This window comes from Epinephelus fuscoguttatus, linkage group LG6 (genome assembly GCF_011397635.1).
Source record: "Epinephelus fuscoguttatus linkage group LG6, E.fuscoguttatus.final_Chr_v1".
Classification (NCBI taxonomy): domain Eukaryota; kingdom Metazoa; phylum Chordata; class Actinopteri; order Perciformes; family Serranidae; genus Epinephelus; species Epinephelus fuscoguttatus.
In genome coordinates, this window is record NC_064757.1 from 7,566,201 (window position 1) to 7,586,229 (window position 20,029).

At 40.9% G+C, this 20,029-nt stretch overlaps 1 protein-coding gene across 1 annotated transcript in view; it reads right to left on the minus strand.

Annotated features, from left to right (window-relative positions):
* The window catches only part of niban2b (niban apoptosis regulator 2b), a 51,115-nt gene that overhangs the window by 15,940 nt on the left and 15,146 nt on the right, over positions 1 to 20,029 (minus strand). Inside the window, exons 2-6 of the mRNA XM_049579881.1 lie at positions 11,180 to 11,310; positions 8,958 to 9,086; positions 8,753 to 8,858; positions 7,143 to 7,310; positions 813 to 928 (exon numbers count right to left, since the gene is read on the minus strand). Coding sequence (XP_049435838.1) covers positions 813 to 928; positions 7,143 to 7,310; positions 8,753 to 8,858; positions 8,958 to 9,086; positions 11,180 to 11,310 — 650 coding nt within the window. The remainder of the gene's footprint in view (positions 1 to 812; positions 929 to 7,142; positions 7,311 to 8,752; positions 8,859 to 8,957; positions 9,087 to 11,179; positions 11,311 to 20,029) is intronic.

Here is a 20,029-nt window from a genome sequence, read left to right on the forward strand (position 1 = left end):
ACCTGTCAGACTAATTAAATGTTGATTATATGATCACAAAAACACCTCAGACTTTGTCAATTAACTGCAGGACCAAACATCACAGCACAGCCCTCACAGTGGAAAATACTCCCTGCATTACAGGCTGACTCTCTAACAAGGTTAGCCCACTGAAAAAGAAGCCATTGTCCCACAGTGAATGATTGGTGCGCACATGTTCTGTTTAAGAGTCATTTCACTTAGCTAACCATGCAGGAGTAATTTCAGGGTGGGAAATTCATATCAGCCAGTAGCAACTACCACTTCAGTTTTTAATGTCGTCCTACTACCATTTATATATATTTGCTTGTAAAAACACAAAACCTGTTGGTAAAAAAACAGCCACTGGGGAGCTGGAAATCTTCTCAGGTCTTTAATTAATATAAATCATGTCTATAACACAATGTCTTTGTGGGTTTGCAGCTTCCAGAAAAACCTGTTCAGTGCCAGAGGTATAGAAACCGGGGCCAAACCATGCCTGCACATAGAGTACCCCTCAAGGCACACAAAGCATGAATACATCTTGAACAGAAACACTTTGCATACAGTAGTCTAAACAGTCTCGCCATTCTTAGATGCACCCACGAAACCAGGTTACTGGGAAAATACACTGATACAACGTAAGACCCATGTTTCCATAAAGCATGCTGGAAGTCAGAACTCTGCTTTACAACAGCAAAACCAAGCCTGGTATGTTTGATCAGTATTTTATTGTATGACATCATTCCAATGTAAAATAGGAAAGCCAGGAGACAGATGACGGTGATAAATGTTACGATTGCCATGCTGCTTACCTGTGATGGTTCACCACACATCATCTCCCAGGTGCCGTAGTGCCCCTGAGCTTGACGGTAGAGTCGTACTGCATCAGTAAAGGCTGGTGTTTGGACTTTATTCTCCTCTGACAAACCTAAGATGGGATAATTAATAGCTGTTAGCTGTTAGCATTTAGGCACACAATTTTTTTTTTTTAGAAAAAAAAAGCACAGGTGTAAACAAGTAAATAAATGATGGCTGAATTCCATTTAGCTGCTACAATTTCATGGTCCTGGTAGTGTTCACTCTGTCATGTCTTACTGCGGATAAAAACTGAGCCGTCATTAATGTTATTATTAACACCTTTTCCTGCTAAATATGTTGAACTTTCTGCTGTGAAAAGGCCTTTTGAATTTCTGAAGTAGCTTGCCTAGTGCCTTATGACTATAGCTATAGTTAACTAGGCAAACTGGCTTACCCATGACAGCAAAAATGGAATACTGCAAAGGCTAAAGTGTGCCCTGGGCCCAGTCAACCTTGGCAGAAAGTATCTTTTTTAAGTTGAGAGAAATATAGGGATGCACAATATTGGATTTTTTGCCGATATCTGATACATGGATATTAGCAACTCATTCTGGCCGATGGTATCGATATATCCACATTTTTCCCCACCTAATTTTAGTGATCTCTTCTGTAGCAGAATTATCATATTTTGCATGCATACTCTTATTGTGATGGCCCACCAGCAGATGGAGACATGAATGTGGCACTTTTCAATGTATGTAACATTAATTCATTGTGCAAAATAAGAAAAAGCAGGTTGGCTGATTCTGGACTCTGGAGCCCATATCAGCCAATGCCACTGAAATGCTGATATTATCGTGTCCCTAAGAAATATGTGTAAAAAAAAATAAATAAATAAATAAATAAATAAAAAAAATTATATATATGTGTGTGTGTGTGTGTGTGTGTGTGTGTGTGTTAGGGCTGTTTCTTCTGATTTGATACTTTCACATGGATGCTGATTCAATACATATTGCAGAGATTGCACTGAGCTGGATGAATTCCAAGTTGCTATTGAAGCAGCTGAAGGTATGTGTCCTTGAACTGTCCACCATTTTCTGCTTTCTTGCTTTGGTGTTGCTTTTCTTGAATGGTCATGTTACTCACAGATTATGTCAATAAAAGTGACAACTTCTTTTCCCCTGTGCAATTGAATTATATATCGATTTAGGTATTCAAAAAGTGATTAGGGATTTGTGATATTTAGGTAAATTGATTTCTTTCTCAACCTAGTTTGTGTATGTGTGTATGTGCTGATTTAGTTTTTACTGGCAGCAGTCAACACTGGAGTCAAGTGGTGCGTGAGAAAACAGAAACTCAAAAAGAAAAAGTTGAACTTTATTACATTCTTCAAGTTGTCTGGCTTCCAAAGAAAATGAAAATCTGCTAAAACCAGAAAAGCATGTTAACATTGAGTGCTGTGATAAAGAAAACTCTGAAATACTGTTCAGCCTTACTGGAGAGTGTGTGAGAACTCCCAACTATGACAAAGCCAGGAAGTGTGTGTTGGAGGAGGGCAGTGACAGGACCAGAGCTCCTGGTAGTAGCAGAGACAGGAAGTCTCAAGACCCTCTCTAAGAAGGAGGCGTTAATTTTGACTAAGCCTCGCATGGTATGAGGGGATTTCAAACAAACCCAAAATTGGGATTCTGGGATAGTCTCTTCTTCTAGCTTGACAATCCACAAAAGACTGACCCAAGCTTATGTAAAAATACTATTCAATGCAGCTCATACCACATGACTGGTCCTAACTAGATCCTTGTGATATTTTTGGTGGAAATACAAAGAAATGTAAAAGTACGTTTTTGCTCCAACTACTGGACCACAGTACAAGCCATGTCAAGATACAGAGCTAAGCCTGAGTTCAACTTAAGTGTCTTAGACAAGGACACTTCAACGTGGGCACTGGAGGAACCAGGGATCAAACTATCACTCTACCTCCTGGTCGTCCAAGACCAAACCCTGTGAGCACCCTCTCTGTCACTGCTAGATTACACTGTACACCTTCTCTCCCTGCAGTAAAGTCGAGCTGACGCTGAATAGATTGAAGGCCCTGGCACACCAAGCTGACAGTGTCTGTTGCCCTAGTCTTTGCGGTGTGTCCCGCACCGTTAGCCCTCGTCAAAACTTGTCAGCTGTTTGTCAGCTGATTCAGCATGTTGAATCAGCGACAGAGTCGTGGGAGACAGTCACTGAATGAAATCACTCTGACTGGCAGTTCAGCTCAGTGCACAAAAAGAGAAACAGAAGTGCAAAAAGTCAACAACCAACTAAAGTCAAGAGAGAGTGAGATAAATACAAACTTGGTAGATAAGGTAGGATTATCTTTCTTTAGCCACTGAGCTCCTTAGCAGAATTATTTCATGATAGTTTGTATTATTGTTCACTGGGGCACAGTAAACAGTCCTTGTTCTTTCAGCATTGGATTTTGTTGTTAATGTGCTAACTGGCTAACAAGCGACGATCTTCTGGTTTTCCTTTTTGAATGACGATTACTGACAACCACCATCTGCTGGTGTGGAGAGTTATTTCCTCTCACACAGGCGCGGAACATATGTGCTAGTTGGCTGTCGGCTGTAATCTTTGCAGTGTGATCATGGCAACTCTTTGTCCATGACACAGGCGATGAGAGGCGACACAACAGTTGGCTTTTATTGCTGCTAGTTCTTTGATGTTGTTTTGGTGTGCCTGGACCTTAAGACAGATTTTTGCCTTGAAATGATCACCCTTGACTAACATAAGGATCAGCTGAATTTCTGAGAGATTGGTTGTTATTTAATGAGAAATTTGAGGGGGCTCACTGGGCCTGAGCAATTACCTAAAAGATCAACGATCAGGTTTTCAAAAGACTGGGTAGTATCTCTGGAATGTAAAACATTTTGGTCGACTGTCTTACAGTCTGATTAGTTCCACAGTCCATTTTTCCTCATGGTGTCTTCACCTGCTGCACCTTTACTGCTGCACACTTAGGCAGCTACAGGGTCATCAGCTGGGGCCACCATTCATTGATGTTTCAACTCCTACCCCATACATCTCTCAGTGGGTAGGCAGTGGCCAGTTGGGGAACTGTCCCCAACACCCCCTGCAGCTACCCTGACTATGGTGTTGAGCCATAAAGACTGTCCCTCCTCCACAGCCACAACCTGTAGCTTCTCAGTTACCTCTGCCACTTCTTTCATAGCCCTCTGTAGGCTCGCCTCAATCCTCCAAACCACTTGGAAAAGTTAGATTGCTAATTTGCCCACAAAGCCCCTGTATCCAACGTCTGCTGGGTGGATGCTTGCGGTCCAGCGTGCTGTTTAACAGTCTGCTGACAGTTCAAAGTTCTCAATGTGCTGCCGGTATCCCTTCCTCCCACGGGATAATAAGTTCAGAAATGAGGACCTTCTTGGCAGCTGTGGACCACATCATGACATCAGTTTGTGATTTCAAAACCAGCTGCTTGCCCAGGTCAACATGCATTTCTCTTTCCAGGAGTAAGCAGAGATGTTAGCTTCCTGCTGCTGGCTTCCATTGGTTCTCTCCTGGCCTGACAAAGGGAATGAGTTGTCGATGACAGAATCCTCTCTAAGAGGAAGAATGACTTGTTGACCTGGGTTGAGACTGGTGCACCCACACCTTGTTGTGGCTGTTTAAAAGCTGTAGCTGTTTAAAGTCAGTGCATTGTGCTGTGTAGTGCAGAGAACACATGAAGTCATTCAGCTGTTCATATGTTGTGCATCTGGCCTGTGTTAAGGCTCAGGCATCCGACTCATGTACTGGTTGTTTCCTCTTTCTGACTCCTCACAGCTCCTTCCCTAACAACTCACACAGGTTTCTGATCAACACACTGCACTGCTAAGACATCAAGCAGCAAACACAAATATGCCTCTGAGAAAATAAAGTCTGAAAATCCATTTGCTTTAATTTGCTTTACTCACCTACACAAATTTGAATGTTTTTCTGGTTTTTATACTTAAGTTTTATCTCTGAGTTTGAAGCTTTTGTCATCACAGTACTTGTTGATGTTTAAGAGACCTGAAGAGAAACACACTGGAATATTCAGCAAAACAGTCAGCGCTAGACAGACAGGGAATCTGAAGAAATGAAACATTGATAGAGAGCAGACTTTGACACAATGTAGTCTAAACAATGAGCTGTTGTTGAGCCACATTGTAAAAACCTCTCACTGCCTCTGGCACTACAAACTAAATCTCTCAGTTGCCAAGGAAGCCATACACATTACTTTATAACACTGCATGGTACATCAGAGGAAGTGCGGTTCTGACTCACTGCCATAGCTGTATTACATTTTGTGTAAACTACACACTGATTCATGACATCAAAGTGACAAAGTTGTTTCAAAGTCTTGTTTCAAATGGCCAAAGCATTAAGCTGGTTTAAAGACTGATTGTGATGGCACTAAAATTTAATATATAAGTTTCAGTGAGGGTAAACCAATCCAGGTCTTGGAGAGTGTGTAGCCGAGAGCACGACCAAACCTTTACAAGTAGCTTGAAAAATATTTGCAATGTAATTTCAACATTCACGTAAACTGTACACGGTTTATACAATTCACCCATTTACATCTTATTAAGACTTAAAGTTATGCGCAATAAAGGGCGTGGCCACTTTAAGTGACAGGCTGTCTGTGAGGAGTCAGCACAGTCTGTGAGTCAGCTCCACCTCTCGCTGCTCCACAGCTCCAGCCTCTCACCCAAATATGGTCACTTCTGGGTCCAAAAAACAAAGACGGTGACAGCAAAAATGCCAGACTCAAGGCTTCATAACAGGATTCCACAAACCAGTGGGTGACGTCATGATGGCTACATCCATTACTTTTACAGTCCAGGATCCAGTTTCCTAGCAAGTATACAAGGACCTTGAATGTATAAACTTCCTGACTGACAGTTTGAACTTTAGGTAAACAGAGCAGAATGCAACTCATGCAGTTACACTGGCTCTGTCTGAACATACCTCACATAGAAACACTGTTTGCAATGCTGCAAAGCTGCACCTGCTTATTTACATTCTAACTTATTAACACACACCACACGCAGTCCCAGACAACTATTTATCTATTTCCATTTCCACCCTTCAATAACTATGCAGTGTGTGTGTGTCTGAGAATGTAAGTGCAGGTCTGGTGGATAAACTCTAGCACCTGTCACTTAATGAACCTTCTGCTAAAGTAAACAGCAGAGGGAGGTGATGTTAGAACAAAGCTCCTGTTAGAAGTGACAGGTCTCTCCTGGGTGCTATCTCTTGCACAATGTTAATCTGAGCTAAGCACCATGGCAACTAGGTAAATATGCCGTAATGATGTATTTATTTCCACTTTTCAGTTCTGTAGAGTTTCACACTCACCTGTGATTGTGGCAGCTACATATGGAGCTGAGAACTCAAAGGTCAGATAAAAACACGCCAAACTTAATATTTAACAAACTGACATAAAGGTTTCTCAACAAGTTTAGACAGATACCATTTTCATTCTCATGTGCCATCCCATCACAAGAACCCAGAGCTCTTAAACTCTTTTTGTGCTGAATACAGAACTCTGAGGGCACTGATCCAGGATGACGGCATTCTAGCTCTCACTGCTTCTCCATTTTTTTCCACAAAATGTCTTTGTGGCAATAAGTGAACAGAGCGCTAACTGCCCATTACGATTAAACCATATATATGTTCAGTCTAAAAGACTGTTCCAGAGGGTCCTTGTGGGAAAGATCTGAGCCCCCTTCAGCTGGTAGCCCTGGACAGATACAGACTAAATCAAAGGACTCAAGTCCACATTGATCCTAGGGATGCACAATAATATCGGCATGTCATCGATATCGGCTGATATTGGATTTAAAATAAAATACTGGAACCGGCCAAGATGCTTTTGCTTATTTAGAACAATGAATGAATATTACATACATTGAAAAGCATTGTATTTCATGTCTCCATCTGCTGGTGGGCCATCATGATAAGAGTATGCATGCATAATATGATGTTATTTCCACTACAGAGGAGACTTGATGATCACTAAAATTAGGGGATATCTGGATAAAATCCAATATCAGGTACCCTAATTGATCCCATAAACCTGCCTCAAAGCATCCGGGAAGGAATCTTTATTACCCTGCATTCTAATGTGTCTTGGCACTGTGGTACATCAGTAAATAATCAACTAATCTGGAGCATTAGTATAATTAATGAAAATAGCATAGTCTAAAGTCTAGTAGTCATATAAGTTGTTGAGATCATGGTTTCTAGTCATGTTTTGTTCATCAGTGGATTTAAATGCACTAAATTTGTGTTGATCATTAGTTGGCAGGACTCACCATCATTGGCGTGTCTGACACAGTCCTGGAGGACAGCATGCCACTTCTGCTGCTCGTTCTCCGCAACCACACAGAAATAGTAATGCCGGGCGAAAGGGTGCCAGAGAATCAGCGGGAACTGGGTGGCACACTTAAGGAAGGGTGAACTCCCCACCTTGGCTTTCATATCTGGGAAAATGTGCACAACATAAACAAAGTGAGCAATCTGATCGAACTTTCTACATATGATGTGCATATGAAGAAGTTAATGTAGTCTTCAGCAGCCTCAGCATTACTTAAGTATTAAAAGGGATAGTTTGGATTTCGTGCTGCAGGTCAGCGGTTTGGGTTAGACTTTCAGCGGTTTATGGAGGAGACAAAAAAATGTGTGACAATGAGCAGCCTCTGGCATGTTCAAACACAACCAGTTTGTTCTCATGTTTAAAGGATTTAACATGACAAATAGGTGAGCAGTAGCCCCACTGTGGGTTCATCTACCCTTCATACACCGTAGCTAGTTGGAGATATTGACCATTGCGATGCCTGCCTTCTCTCCAGTATAATGGAACTAGATGGCACTATATTGTATTACCGTGTTTCTACAGTAACCCAAAACGGACCAAATAAACACTTGCTCTGGATAGGACCATTTGCGTTTTCGCATTTTCGTGTTGGCCACCGTAGTGAGAAGCCCAACTGCAATGAGCAACACTGGAGTGACACTGATTTGTAACATGATTTCTACTTTAGCCAGTGTTTTTACTGCTTTAAATCACCTGGTCTGTTTGTTTTGGAGAGGAGGAGACCTCTGTGGATAACCAACCTCCTGAACTTCTGGATTTTATGTTATCGGAGGAGAAAAAGGTGACCACACATTAGCATGTATTGGTGTAGCCACCCGCAGTGACGAGCCACACTGTGTTGGAAATACATGGATTTGTAACGTGAAACTGTGTTATTCTGTGTTTTTGTCAGTTTAAATCACCATGTCTATTTGTTTTTGAAAAGGGAACAGACCTCTGCAGATAATTCAGCTCACAGTAAAAAATCTCCTTAACGTCTGGATCAGAGAAAGGTAGGCTCACATTAACTTAGGAGAGAAATGGGGTAAGCACACAATAGCATTTTGTGAGCCAAACTGCATCAGAGATGTAACGTGAAACTGCTTTATTCAGTGTTTTTAGCAGGTCTAATGGCCTGGTGCATTTGTTTTGGAGAGGAAGTGACCTCTGTGAAGAATTTCGGCTCCTAATAAAAACCTCCTGAACACTAAAGGAATTCTGACTGGGAGAAGTTTTTAGCTTGTTGCAATCTGTAATTCACCACTGAACGTCATCAAAGCCCACTAAATCTTACACACTTCACCTTAAGTAGAGTACTTGAGTAAATGTACTTAGTCACATTCCACAATTGTTAGAAGCTTTTCTGCTCTGATGAGAACACAAATATTTATAATAAAATAAATAAATATAAGCAAAAATGCATGAAAACATTTCAGCTTTTCGATGCTCTGGCAATGAAGAAAGTGAAATAAAAGAAAAAAAAAGCCTGAACAAAATTATCATCATAAAGTGTTGCAGCTTTAGTATCTGCTTCCCTCCTCCCACATCCACTCCCCTCCTCCTCCTCACCAGGTAGGCTGTTGTTGAACAGATCCAGGTATTGCTCCATAGATGTCAGCACTTTGTAGCCAGCACAGTTGATGGTTCCTTTGGGATGGAGGCGTCTATCATGGGACTGGTAGATAAGAAGGCGAGCAGAGTTCACATGTTAGACAGTGAATCAAACCAGCATAATCTAAAACAGACTGTACAGAGCGCGTTTGTCTCCTCTCACCGCTTTGCTGTCATAGTAGTTGATGTTGTAGGAGTCTGGAACAAAGAGGAAGCGGTTCCTCCATTTCTTGTTCTCCTCCAAATACTGAAAGAGCGAGCCAGAGAAGATGGATTTGTTCTCCAGAGGAATCTATGAGAGAGAAGACACATTTCAACTCAAACTTTATACACCACAAAGGCAAAGAGACACATTTTCAGTCAGTACACTGCACAAGCAGGTTGGAAGAATCAAGAGCTTTTTTATTGCTAGAGAAGCAGAGGAAAGACTGTGTTTGTGTTTTATAAAAATACACATCTCAAATGAATCCATTAAGGTTTGCTTCTAAATCCCCAGACATCCGACCAACAGTGTTTTTTCTGAGCCGACTGCATTCCTTACTACACTCATATACCAGCTCATTATCAGACTCCAGACCCAACTTCCGTATGTGAGTGTCTGCGTTAGTGTGTCAATACACTGTAAAAAGCAGACAAAGCTATCTGCAAGCACAAAAGAAAATGTGTTTGACCACTGACAAACACCGAGAAAAAGATAAAAGAAAAAGGCTGCTTTCAACAGCGGCAGTCCTCCTGCATCTCCATAGCACTGGACACCATGAACCATTTACTGTATTTCCCAGGATGTGGGTCAACTTTTTTTTTTGTTGCCACATGCATTTTATTTTAATACCTAAATCTGATGTAATGTTCTTATGCCACACTGACTCATATAGGACACAGTACTGACGCTGAATTAAGGCGTGTATTTTTTGGATACTATACCCATACAATACTTAAATTCCAGTACCAATAGCATATCTGATACCTTACTTTGAGGAATATTAACATGCTTTTTTTCTACAAAACCCATAAAAAAGGTAGTAAAACTAGTTTTAAATGCCAAAACATTAAAAGCAATAAGCACATTTTCTGAGGGTGCTTTTTCACCTGAAGTTGGGATTAAGAGGGAAAAAATTATCCATTGTTGCATTTTAGTTTATTTTTAGTTTTATTTTAGTTGGTTGGGTTCTTGTTCACACTGACTTTCTGCAAATGAACCTAGAGGAGTAAACATGAAGCTCTACTGACTGACGGGTACCTTATTGATTGGACTGTTTTGATGTTGTCAGACTGCATCATCAGGACCCACATGAGGAAATCAAATTCTGGTGATTGACAGAAGCAAAAAAGTGCTGCAGCATAAAGTTTATGTTCTATGGGTGCACAAAGTTTGGAAGCGGACTGAGACCCAACTTTTTGAGCAGTCTCGGTTCGGTTGTTTGGTCCAGACCAGGGTTCAATTGACAGCTTTCACACTAGCTCAAATGAACCATGCTAACCATGCAAACTGACCTGAATCCATTTTAACCAAACCAAACAGGTTAGGTGTGAAAGCACCCTAAAAATGGTCTGAGAATTCCTAAAATTTGATTTGATGTCAGCTTTCTTTACGGTTTCTGATTCTCATCTCCAGATTTTTTTCTTCATCTCATTCTTTTCTCAGTGTCACCATTTTGGTGTGGAGGGGAGGGGTTTCAAGCAAAGAGAGCATGATTTACATATAATGTGCATATCAATGAGAGAGCAGCACTCTTCTGTAGCTGACGTCCCCTCCGAAGCCTCAGTCATAACCACACACATACAGAAATGGCTTCCCCAAGTTCACCTGGAACAATGAGTATGTCAAGTCTGTTTCTCGGTGCTGTTGTTTTCTATATAGCACCTGGCTGGTTAAAATTAACATAATGCTGCTTTCACACTGCTGCGTGGTAACTCGCCACTTCCAGGCATTTCAATGCAGGGAAAGCAGCAGGAGGAAGCTGTTCTGAACACAGTGGTAGGGGTCTGAAACAGTTGCAGTTTCCTCTTCCACAAAGGGTTTGCCATGTTGAACATCTGGAGGTGGCCACCTCGATCTGGCCAGTCAGACAGAAGTGGGCAGATATCATCGAAGCAGAAAGATAACAAGATGGAGTAGCTGATAATGCTGGGATAACATTGACAATGACCTCCTTGGACTTGTATCATAGGTTTGCATTAATGTGATTCATTTGACTGGTGTCATTCTTTACATTTGATCTTCTTTTCCTGGAAGAACTGGGCTTCCAAACTTTTGTGTTCAGTCAAGTATTCAAAAAAAATTTGGAAACATTTTGGCAGGTTGTTTAGATTTTTACTCCTGAGCTGCTGCAGTGTATACAATCTGCACTCACAGTTTTGCAGTCGTGGAAGAGGATGTTTTACCTTGCGATGTAGTAGCTGGGGTTGTGGGCCACCTCCTCCTTCTATGTCAAAGCGAACTTTGTTAAAGAGAGCCACGGCATACTGCTGCTCGTACAGACGCCCAAACTCCCCCATCACCTCCCTGGTGCGAGCTGAAACACACACGCACAAACTGTTAGGACAGTAGCGGCACTGTTCAAGAAATGTTCTAAATTAGGCTCTTAGGCATTTTTTTCACATTTACACAATGAATGTGAAGGCGTGTGTGCATGATTGTAATGCTCAATTTGTTTCACATTTAATTCCAAACAATAAGCACAACAGGCATAACATTTTCAGGACTGCTAACATGACCACACAGTCAACAGTCATTTTCATCAGAAATTTTTATCAGTATTATTCATGAAAGATCAGAAATACAGTGACTCAAACATCACGCACGCACGCATGCACACGCACACACACACACACACACACACACACACATACTTCTCCATTATAAAAAGATGAAGATACCCCAGTTAATAATGATTTCCCTGATATAGAATAAAATTCAATCAGCACTGTAGGTCAAATCAAGCCGCAATTTCTAGGACTGACAAATTAAGCCAACACTGAGGTGTTAAATATTACAGTTATTCCAGGGGCCACTTTAGGCTGGCTGCAGAAGCAAGGCAATCCCCAGAGAACCCTGTGTTAAATTGTACAAAGGAGGTTAGGGCCACAATAAAGAAAAAATATTGTAGATTCCAGGAATAATGTCGTAAAACTACGAGAATAAAGTAATAACATTATGAAAATAAAGTCAAAAATCTAAGAGAATAAAGTCATAAATCTACAAGAAGGTTATAAATCTAAGAGTATAAAGTCATAATATTATGAGAATAAAGTTATAAATCTACGAGAATAAAGTCGTAAATCTATGAGAATGTAGTCATAATTTTACAAGAATAAAGTTGTAAGTCTTTTTAAATTAAGTAATAAATCTTTGAGAATAAAGGGTTTTAGGTGATATTATTACATTGATAATGTCATGTGAAGCGTTACCACATGGGAAATGTTTATTGTTTTCATTTTTCATTCATCCATTCCACAGTGATCCACAGCCCTCCGCTTTCGCCAGTGCACGACCGGAAAAAATATCCCCTGAAAGGTGTTGTGTGTTGTCATTTCATTATATGCTACAAATAGGGTGCCACCAGTGATCGCACATCTGGGTCATGCTGCACTGCGCGTGATCATGTCCAGTGTGTTTCCATTCATATACCTACAATGTATCCCATTCTGCTTTGCATCTTAAGGCTGCCTGAAAGCAGCTGGGATAAGGAGCTGGCCTCTGGTGTGTTTTTTTTTTCCTCGTGCTGGTGATTAACACACCTGGGTGAAGCCATCGTGTGTGCGCTAGTATGTTAAATGTGTTTCCATTCTTAACCCCTACAACTGCAGAGCAACACCAGCACATAGTACAGTGCTTATGTATCACACTCTTTCCCGTGCTGCAGAAGCTGACTGGCACACTGTGAACCAGCAGGTGGGTCTTCCAGCTCTGGTGTATTCATTTGTGCTCCTAATAGTGATTAACTCACACGCCATTCAGTTTGTTGTGCTAACCTGAGTAGTTGTCTGTGGTGTCACATATGACAGGCCAAAAATATTAATTCCTATTTCATAATTCATCAGACTTTGATCCTCTGTCTGCCCCTCCCTGTGTCCAAGGCTATAGGTTACTATAGGCTGTTTAATTGTTCTATATCATCAAAAATCGAGAATTCAAGGATCACTAAAGGATAGAATTTCGTTGTTCATGACAACTAGATCACAGAGTGTAGCTGAAGATGTAACTGTTGCTATTTCAATCTGTTTTCAGTTTATGAAGGTTAATAGTAATGTTTTGGTTGTCTGGAGTCTTGTTAAGTGTTTGGTTGAACTAAAAAGACCCTCTATCTAAGGAGTCATTTTCAGTTTTCCCAGTAAGAACATCTTGTTTTTAATGATTTTGAGCATGTTTTTCACAAGCTAAAATTATCATTAATATTATCACAGTTAATCATAGCCTGTAAATGCACAGTGTTAACCAAGCTAGTAGCTAGTGTTAGGGTTATCTCCACCCTTTCTTCAAATTACATTCATTTCTAGCTCCAAACATTCAAAATGGCAACAGCCAAAATGGAAAACTTTTTTTTTTTTTTTTTTTTTTACCGTCTGTAGTTTTAATGAGTCTGAGGGGCAGGTCACAAGGTCATCACTAGCATATTTGTACTTCTGTGATAGTTCAAGTCCTGTGACTTAGAGCCAAGAGTTATTCATGTGGAACATTTTTAAGGGGAAAGTCAAACATGAACTTGACCAAGTCTAAAGAATGGCATTTCACACTGCTCTTTTCTGCTTTATCAGTGAGTCCACATCATTGCTGTTTGCTTGAGCTCTGTGTGACCTTCACATATCTAACCTCTTACTCAGTTCACGTGTGAAAGAAAGGCTGGCACTGCTGAACCTTTTTCTGTCCATAGCTAGTGATGAAAGATGCATGTTTTAGCTGAGGTGGGTGATCTGAACTGATTTTACCTGATCTAAGAATAAATCCTTACATGAATATTATTTGCTTGGAGTCTTCCCTCATGCCCTTACTCTCTCACTTGCAATGTTTGCACTTGACCTTTTGCAGTTTAATTTTGATATGTTGACTTTTGGTGGTCACTTTCTTGTATATTTTGTATGGGTTTTTTTTTTTAAAAAATTTCTTTTCATTTTTGTGTGAGCTTTCTTTTCAAACATTCTAATTTTACATCTTTGTTGTTATTCTGTTTATCCATGGTGTTGGGTTGTATGGGAGCACTGAGGGTAGCTTACACCCCAGAAATTCTCCCTCTTTCTCACAGCCTAATGTCAGGTATGTCTTTGTCTAAAACCACAGTCTAAAATTGGAAATATGACGCAATAAAATCCATTCCAGAACTGTCTGATTTACAAGTAAGTACACCTAATTATACATCTGTGCAGGTACTTAATACTAGCTTTTGGTATGTGTCGCCAAGTACACAAAATGAAACACTGACACATTTTGAAACACTTAAACATATATTGCTAAAGACACATTTCAATCACTACCAAAGCTGTATTCAGGTTCTGTACTAAACCCTACTCCAGAGAATATAATCACTTGTTAACAGGTGAATAATAACAAGTACAGTGACATGCAAAAGTTTGGGCCCCCCTGGTCAAAATTTAGTTTAATGTGAGAAGTTAATGAGGTAGAAGTTGAACTGAACTCCAAAAGGCAGATCTCCAACTTTTACAACTTCTACCTCAGACCTAAATTAGCAATTTGGGGCTATGACTTGTTCACAGTCATAGTTAGGAAAGACCAGGTGATGCAAATTTCAAAGATTTATGAATATTCTTACTCCTGCCCACAAAGCAGGGGAAGGCTGTAAGAAGATAGCAAAGTGACAAAGCAGGAGAAGGCTATAAGAAGATAGCAGAGTGTTTTCAGGTAGCTGTTTCATCAGTTCAATCATAATGCAAATAAGAAATGGCAGTTAATAGGAACTGTGGAGGTCAAGTTGAGGTCTGGAAGACCAAGAAAATTGTCTGAGAGAGTGGCTCGTAGGATTGTTAAAATGGCAAATCAAAGACACCTGCAAAAGACCTGCAGGAAGTTTTAGCAGACTCTGGAGTGGTGATGCACTGTTCTAGTGTACAGTGACACTTGAACAAAAATGACTTTCATGGAAAACAACTTCTGCGTCTTCAACATAACATTCAGCGTCAGAAGTTTGAAAAGAAACATCTAAACAAGCCTGATGCTTTTTGGAAACAAGTCCTGTGGACTGATGAAGTTAACATAGAACTATTTGGTTGCAATGAGCAAAATCATATTTGGAGAAAAAAGGATGCAGAATTTCATGTCCAACTGTAAAATGCAGGGGTGGATTGATCGTGTTGCAGCCAGTGGCAAGGGGAACATTTCACAGGTGGAGGGAAGAATGGATTCAGTTCAGTACCAGCAAATTCTGGAAGCAAACATCACACCATCTGTAAAAAACATTAAGAGAGGATGGCTTCTACAAAAGAACAATGATCCTAAACACACCTCAAAATCAACAACAGACTACCTCAAGAGGAGCAAGCTGAAGGTCTTGCCATGGCCCTCACAGTCCCCAGACCTAAACATCACTGAATATAGATAGACCTCAAAAGAGCAGTGCATGCAAGACAGCCCAAGAATCTCACAGAGCTAGAAGCCTTTTGCAGGAAGAATGGAGGAAAATCCCCCAAACAAGAACTGACAGACTCTTTACTGGTTACAAAAGCTGTGATACCTGCCAAAGGGGGGCACTACTGACCATGTAGGGTGCCCAAACTTTTGCTTCAGGCCCATAAAAAGGGCAAAAGGGTAAAACATTGATATTAAAAAGTAATATTCCTTAAAATATTAAAAGAAATGGGCAGCACGGTGGTGTGGTGGTTAGCACTCTCGCCTCACAGCAAGAGGGCTGCCGGTTCGATCCCGGGTGTGGGAGCCCTTCTGTGTGGAGTTTGCATGTTCTCCCCGTGTCAGCGTGGGTTCTCTCCGGGCACTCCGGCTTCCTCCCACAGTCCAAAGACATGCAGATTGGGGACTAGGTTAACTGATAACTCTAAATTGTCCGTAGGTGTGAATGTGAGTGTGAATGGTTGTTTGTCTCTATGTGTCAGCCCTGCGATAGTCTGGCGACCTGTCCAGGGTGTACCCTGCCTCTCGCCCGATGTAGCTGGGATAGGCTCCAGCCCCCCCGCAACCCTCAAGAGGATGAAGCGGTTAGAAGATGAATGGATGAATGAATTAAAAGAAATGTGTCATCTCTAACTTTTTGTCTTTGGGAAATCAGGTCATCTTTTACTTTTTATTATTCACAGCAAACAGAAATTTGGACCAGGGGTGCCCAAACCTTTGCATGCCACTGTACCTCTCAAACAATAGTGCACATTCAATGAACTTCCTGCTATGATGCAGTCATCCTGCAGAGCCTTAAGTGGAAGACTGGAAAACAGTAAGGGCTGACTCGTTGAATCCCCACAGCAGACAGTAACAATGCAATGCATCTGTGTGTGTATGACAATCACCTTAGTGTCACAGCACTAAGCTCCATGTGATCATGACTACACAAAAAAAAGTTTGTGTAAGAGTGTGCAAACCCTCAAAAGTCCCTCCTCCCTGACCCTGCCTTAAAGGACAACTTCGGAATTTTTCAACCTGGGCTCTATTTCCTCATGTGTATGTGTGTGTATGATTCATAGGTACAACTCATTCTAAAATTGGTTCAGTATTGAGGGAGATGGGTGCAACCGGGAGCCACGAAACGAGCTAAAACGGTAACGGGGGCAAATGCGTCCCATATTTTGCGCATTACAAGTGCTTTTTTCGCTACTGACCGGTTCAGATTGCCAGTGCTATCTCCTAAGTTATCCTTTAGGAACTGGTGTATTAACGTCACCTCTTTCAGGCTGTTTCCTGACCAGATCAGCTGATTCAGTCCACATACGTTTACCCCAGTACTAATATTTGTGACTAGTACCAGCCTTTAAAAACTCATCAGTCCTCCGCTGAACCTGATCTTCAGTTTCATCCATCTGGCAAGGCAGACAGCAGCTGCTTTGAAATACACCATGGTTGGTATGCTTCTTTTGGAAAAGTCAGTCACATGAAAACCAGATTGCATCAGACAACTGAGGGGATTCAAAGACCTCATTCATTTCAAACAATTAAAGACAGCAGGAGATACACTCACAGATAATGCTGCCCTTCTTTGACTGTCCTAGCTGCATTAGTACATGTCAGCAAACTTTTAAATATTTCCACTGACCATCCACTTCCTGACTGAGAACAACCCTGATTGTGCAGATTTCATTGCCAAAAGAGAAGAGTTCCAACAAAGTGACAGCTCACAACAATGTGATGTGTGAGGTATTACTAGAGGTATTTCTTACCGGGCAGTGACAGAGCCTATTCAGTAAGCCTGGGACATGAGTGTGTGAATGCCTGTATGTGAAGTTCTCTTCATAGTTTGAGGGGTATCTTTATCTTCCATTAGTCAAGGACTAGGAATTGATTTTGCCATGCTTGTCTTAAGCCCTATTCATATGGGGACTAAGCTGATGTATTTAAGTACCTCTATTCACAAACAACACTTTGAGAACTCCTTCTATGGGAATAAAAAGCAAGGAAAGAGAGAGCCGTGGACCTAAAGATGGATGTTTCATTAGTTTGTAAATCACAGACAGCCAGTTTTATCATCCTATCCTCCCTATGACCCACAAGACAATGGTTATGTTCACAGTAATATCACTCACTGCCTTGAGTAAATAATAATGAAAATAAATTAGACTCCCTGCAATCTCCTACTAAGACATACAAAGCAACTCATACTGCTTGAATATCAACTTACTGGGCCTGTCATAAAAACAGCATTTATCTCAAGATGTTGAGCCCACATCTTTTCCAGAAATCGGCTCAGCTAAAACCAACAAGCCTAGTCTGTTGCAAGCCACATTCTGACTGACAAAACTGACATCAATAGATAAATTTGATCCGTTAAGTTAGACACGATACAAGATGAATAATTCAACCGTTTCTGTTTTCTTCACCACCAGCCGTAGGGGAACTGGGAGGAACAATCCCATCTGGCTCAGCTGCACTTTGTTCCAGCTGCTGTGGCTGTGACATTGTTTTGTTCCATCCGCTGCACAGCATCATACCACAGTGCAAGCGTTTCAGTGTGTTAGAAAGTTTTTGTTGATTTGGAAATTTTTCCTTGTTAATTGTGTTTCTCCCATAAGTAAGCTATGTTGTTATATGGTTTCTTTTTTTTGGGGGGGGTCGGTTTTCATTGTGTTGTTATTTCCTACTTTGTTGTGCTGTAGCCTACAGACAAACTTAAGATCGCCCAAAGTCCAGTTATGAATGACATGGATCAAAGATTTTTGGCTGTTTTAGTTATTAAATAGAATTACCACCATGAAGTTGTATGCCTTGACAAACCAGTCAAGTTGTAGTTACAGTTTACATTCATGTCTGTCCAGAGTCATTTGCAACCATGACACTTTACAATGCTTCAAATGTTGAGATGCCACGTATTCTTAAACATGGATGCTTTACACACATCTTTAACCTGGCAGTACAGAAGATCTATACAATCAGCACAGTATCAAGATGGACACCTGGGATTTTTGTCATCAACTCAGTATCTGACCAAATTTTGTCCCTTCTGTTCTTAAAATATGACGTTAAGTAATGGCCAGAAAAGTGTTTTTGTAGAACATTATGACACAACAGTGAAGCTGACCCTTAGAATATAAATTGTCATCACTTAATCATTTTATTTTATTAAATATTTGTGTGAAATTTTGTAATAATTAATGTAGGAATTCTTGAAATATGGTCATGACATTTTGGTAAGGTTATGTTTTGTGAGTTCATAGTGACCTTGACCTTCGACCACCAAATTCTAATCAGTTCATCCTTGCATCAAAGTCAATGTTTGTGCCAAATTTGAGGAGATTCCTTCAAGGCGTTCTTAAGGTATTGCGTTCTTGAGAATGAGGTGGATGCAACATGACAGTAACCTTTGACCATTAACATCTAAATGAGGTCATCGTTGAATCCAAGTGGATGTTTTTGAGAAAAAGAAAATCTGTAAGGCAACTGAACTGAACTAATAAGTATACCTGTCAAACAAATACAGTGGAGATTAAAGTATAATATATATACTTTTGTTACTTGTACTACTTTTGTTCAGAATCAGCTACTTATCACAGGTCACTGTCGCGACTTTCTTCTCATTCATTCCCGTAGCGTCACAGTGCATTAAACAGTGGAAGCTCAGCATCCAAAGACTTCAATGGGGAAGCACAGAGTGGGTTGTTCCACTGCAGCGAAACTAGACAGTCATTGGATAAATGCTCGGTTTTGTCCTGCCCATCGGACGCTCAGCGTCTCTGGGGGTCTATGGGGCAGTGGGCTGGCCTGGACGCTGGGCTTCTGCATGATGATTGGATGATCTGTCTGAGGCTGAATCCCTTTTTGATTGACAGCGAAATGAGCGAATCAGCGATCTAGAAATATAAACCACCACCGGAACATTTTTCAAGTTTCATTCCATTGTTCCGAGTTGATCTGGAGACTTTTCCAATCCTCTTAGTGACTATTTCTTTGTTAAAAACGACAAGCGACAAATCTAGCATCTTTTTCTGGTGTTATTGGAGACTGTACTCGTGTTTGGAGACTCTGACTTCTGTCGCTCTGCAGTTACTGTCCCCAACGAGCAGCGGGTGCTGCTGTCAGCCCCTCCACCGTCCCAAAGCACTCACAGGCGGTCACACTAGCCTCGCGCAGCAGCTCCAGCTAGTGAGCGAGCTAGCAAGCTGCACATAATAGCAGACAATTTGAATATTGTCGCCCGGATTTTGGTGAAGCCGTCTGATAGTCTTCCTTACGAGAAGAAACTTAGAGTTAAACAGCAGGGCAGATCAACACCTCAGATTGATTTGGTGCAAAGGGTGGGGAAAAGTAACAGGTCTTTTCACCCATCTGAAAATCTTTGAGGTGTGTTTTGCTGTGGTTCTGTGGCATGATATGTAGTGGAGTAGAGGTACCTCAAACTTTGGGGCAAGTACTGTGGGGTAAATGTTCTTTCACCATTTCTCATGGAAATTTTGATATTAAGAGCCACAGCCATACCAAACTCCAGGACAAATCATGCTTTCTCAAAAACAAAGTGGAAAAAATTAGAAACGGATGGCAGTAACATAAACCTATTATGTTGTTAAATTATCCATTGTTTCCATGTTTTGGAACATTGAGGATGGCATTAAAAGAAACTCAAAATCTGA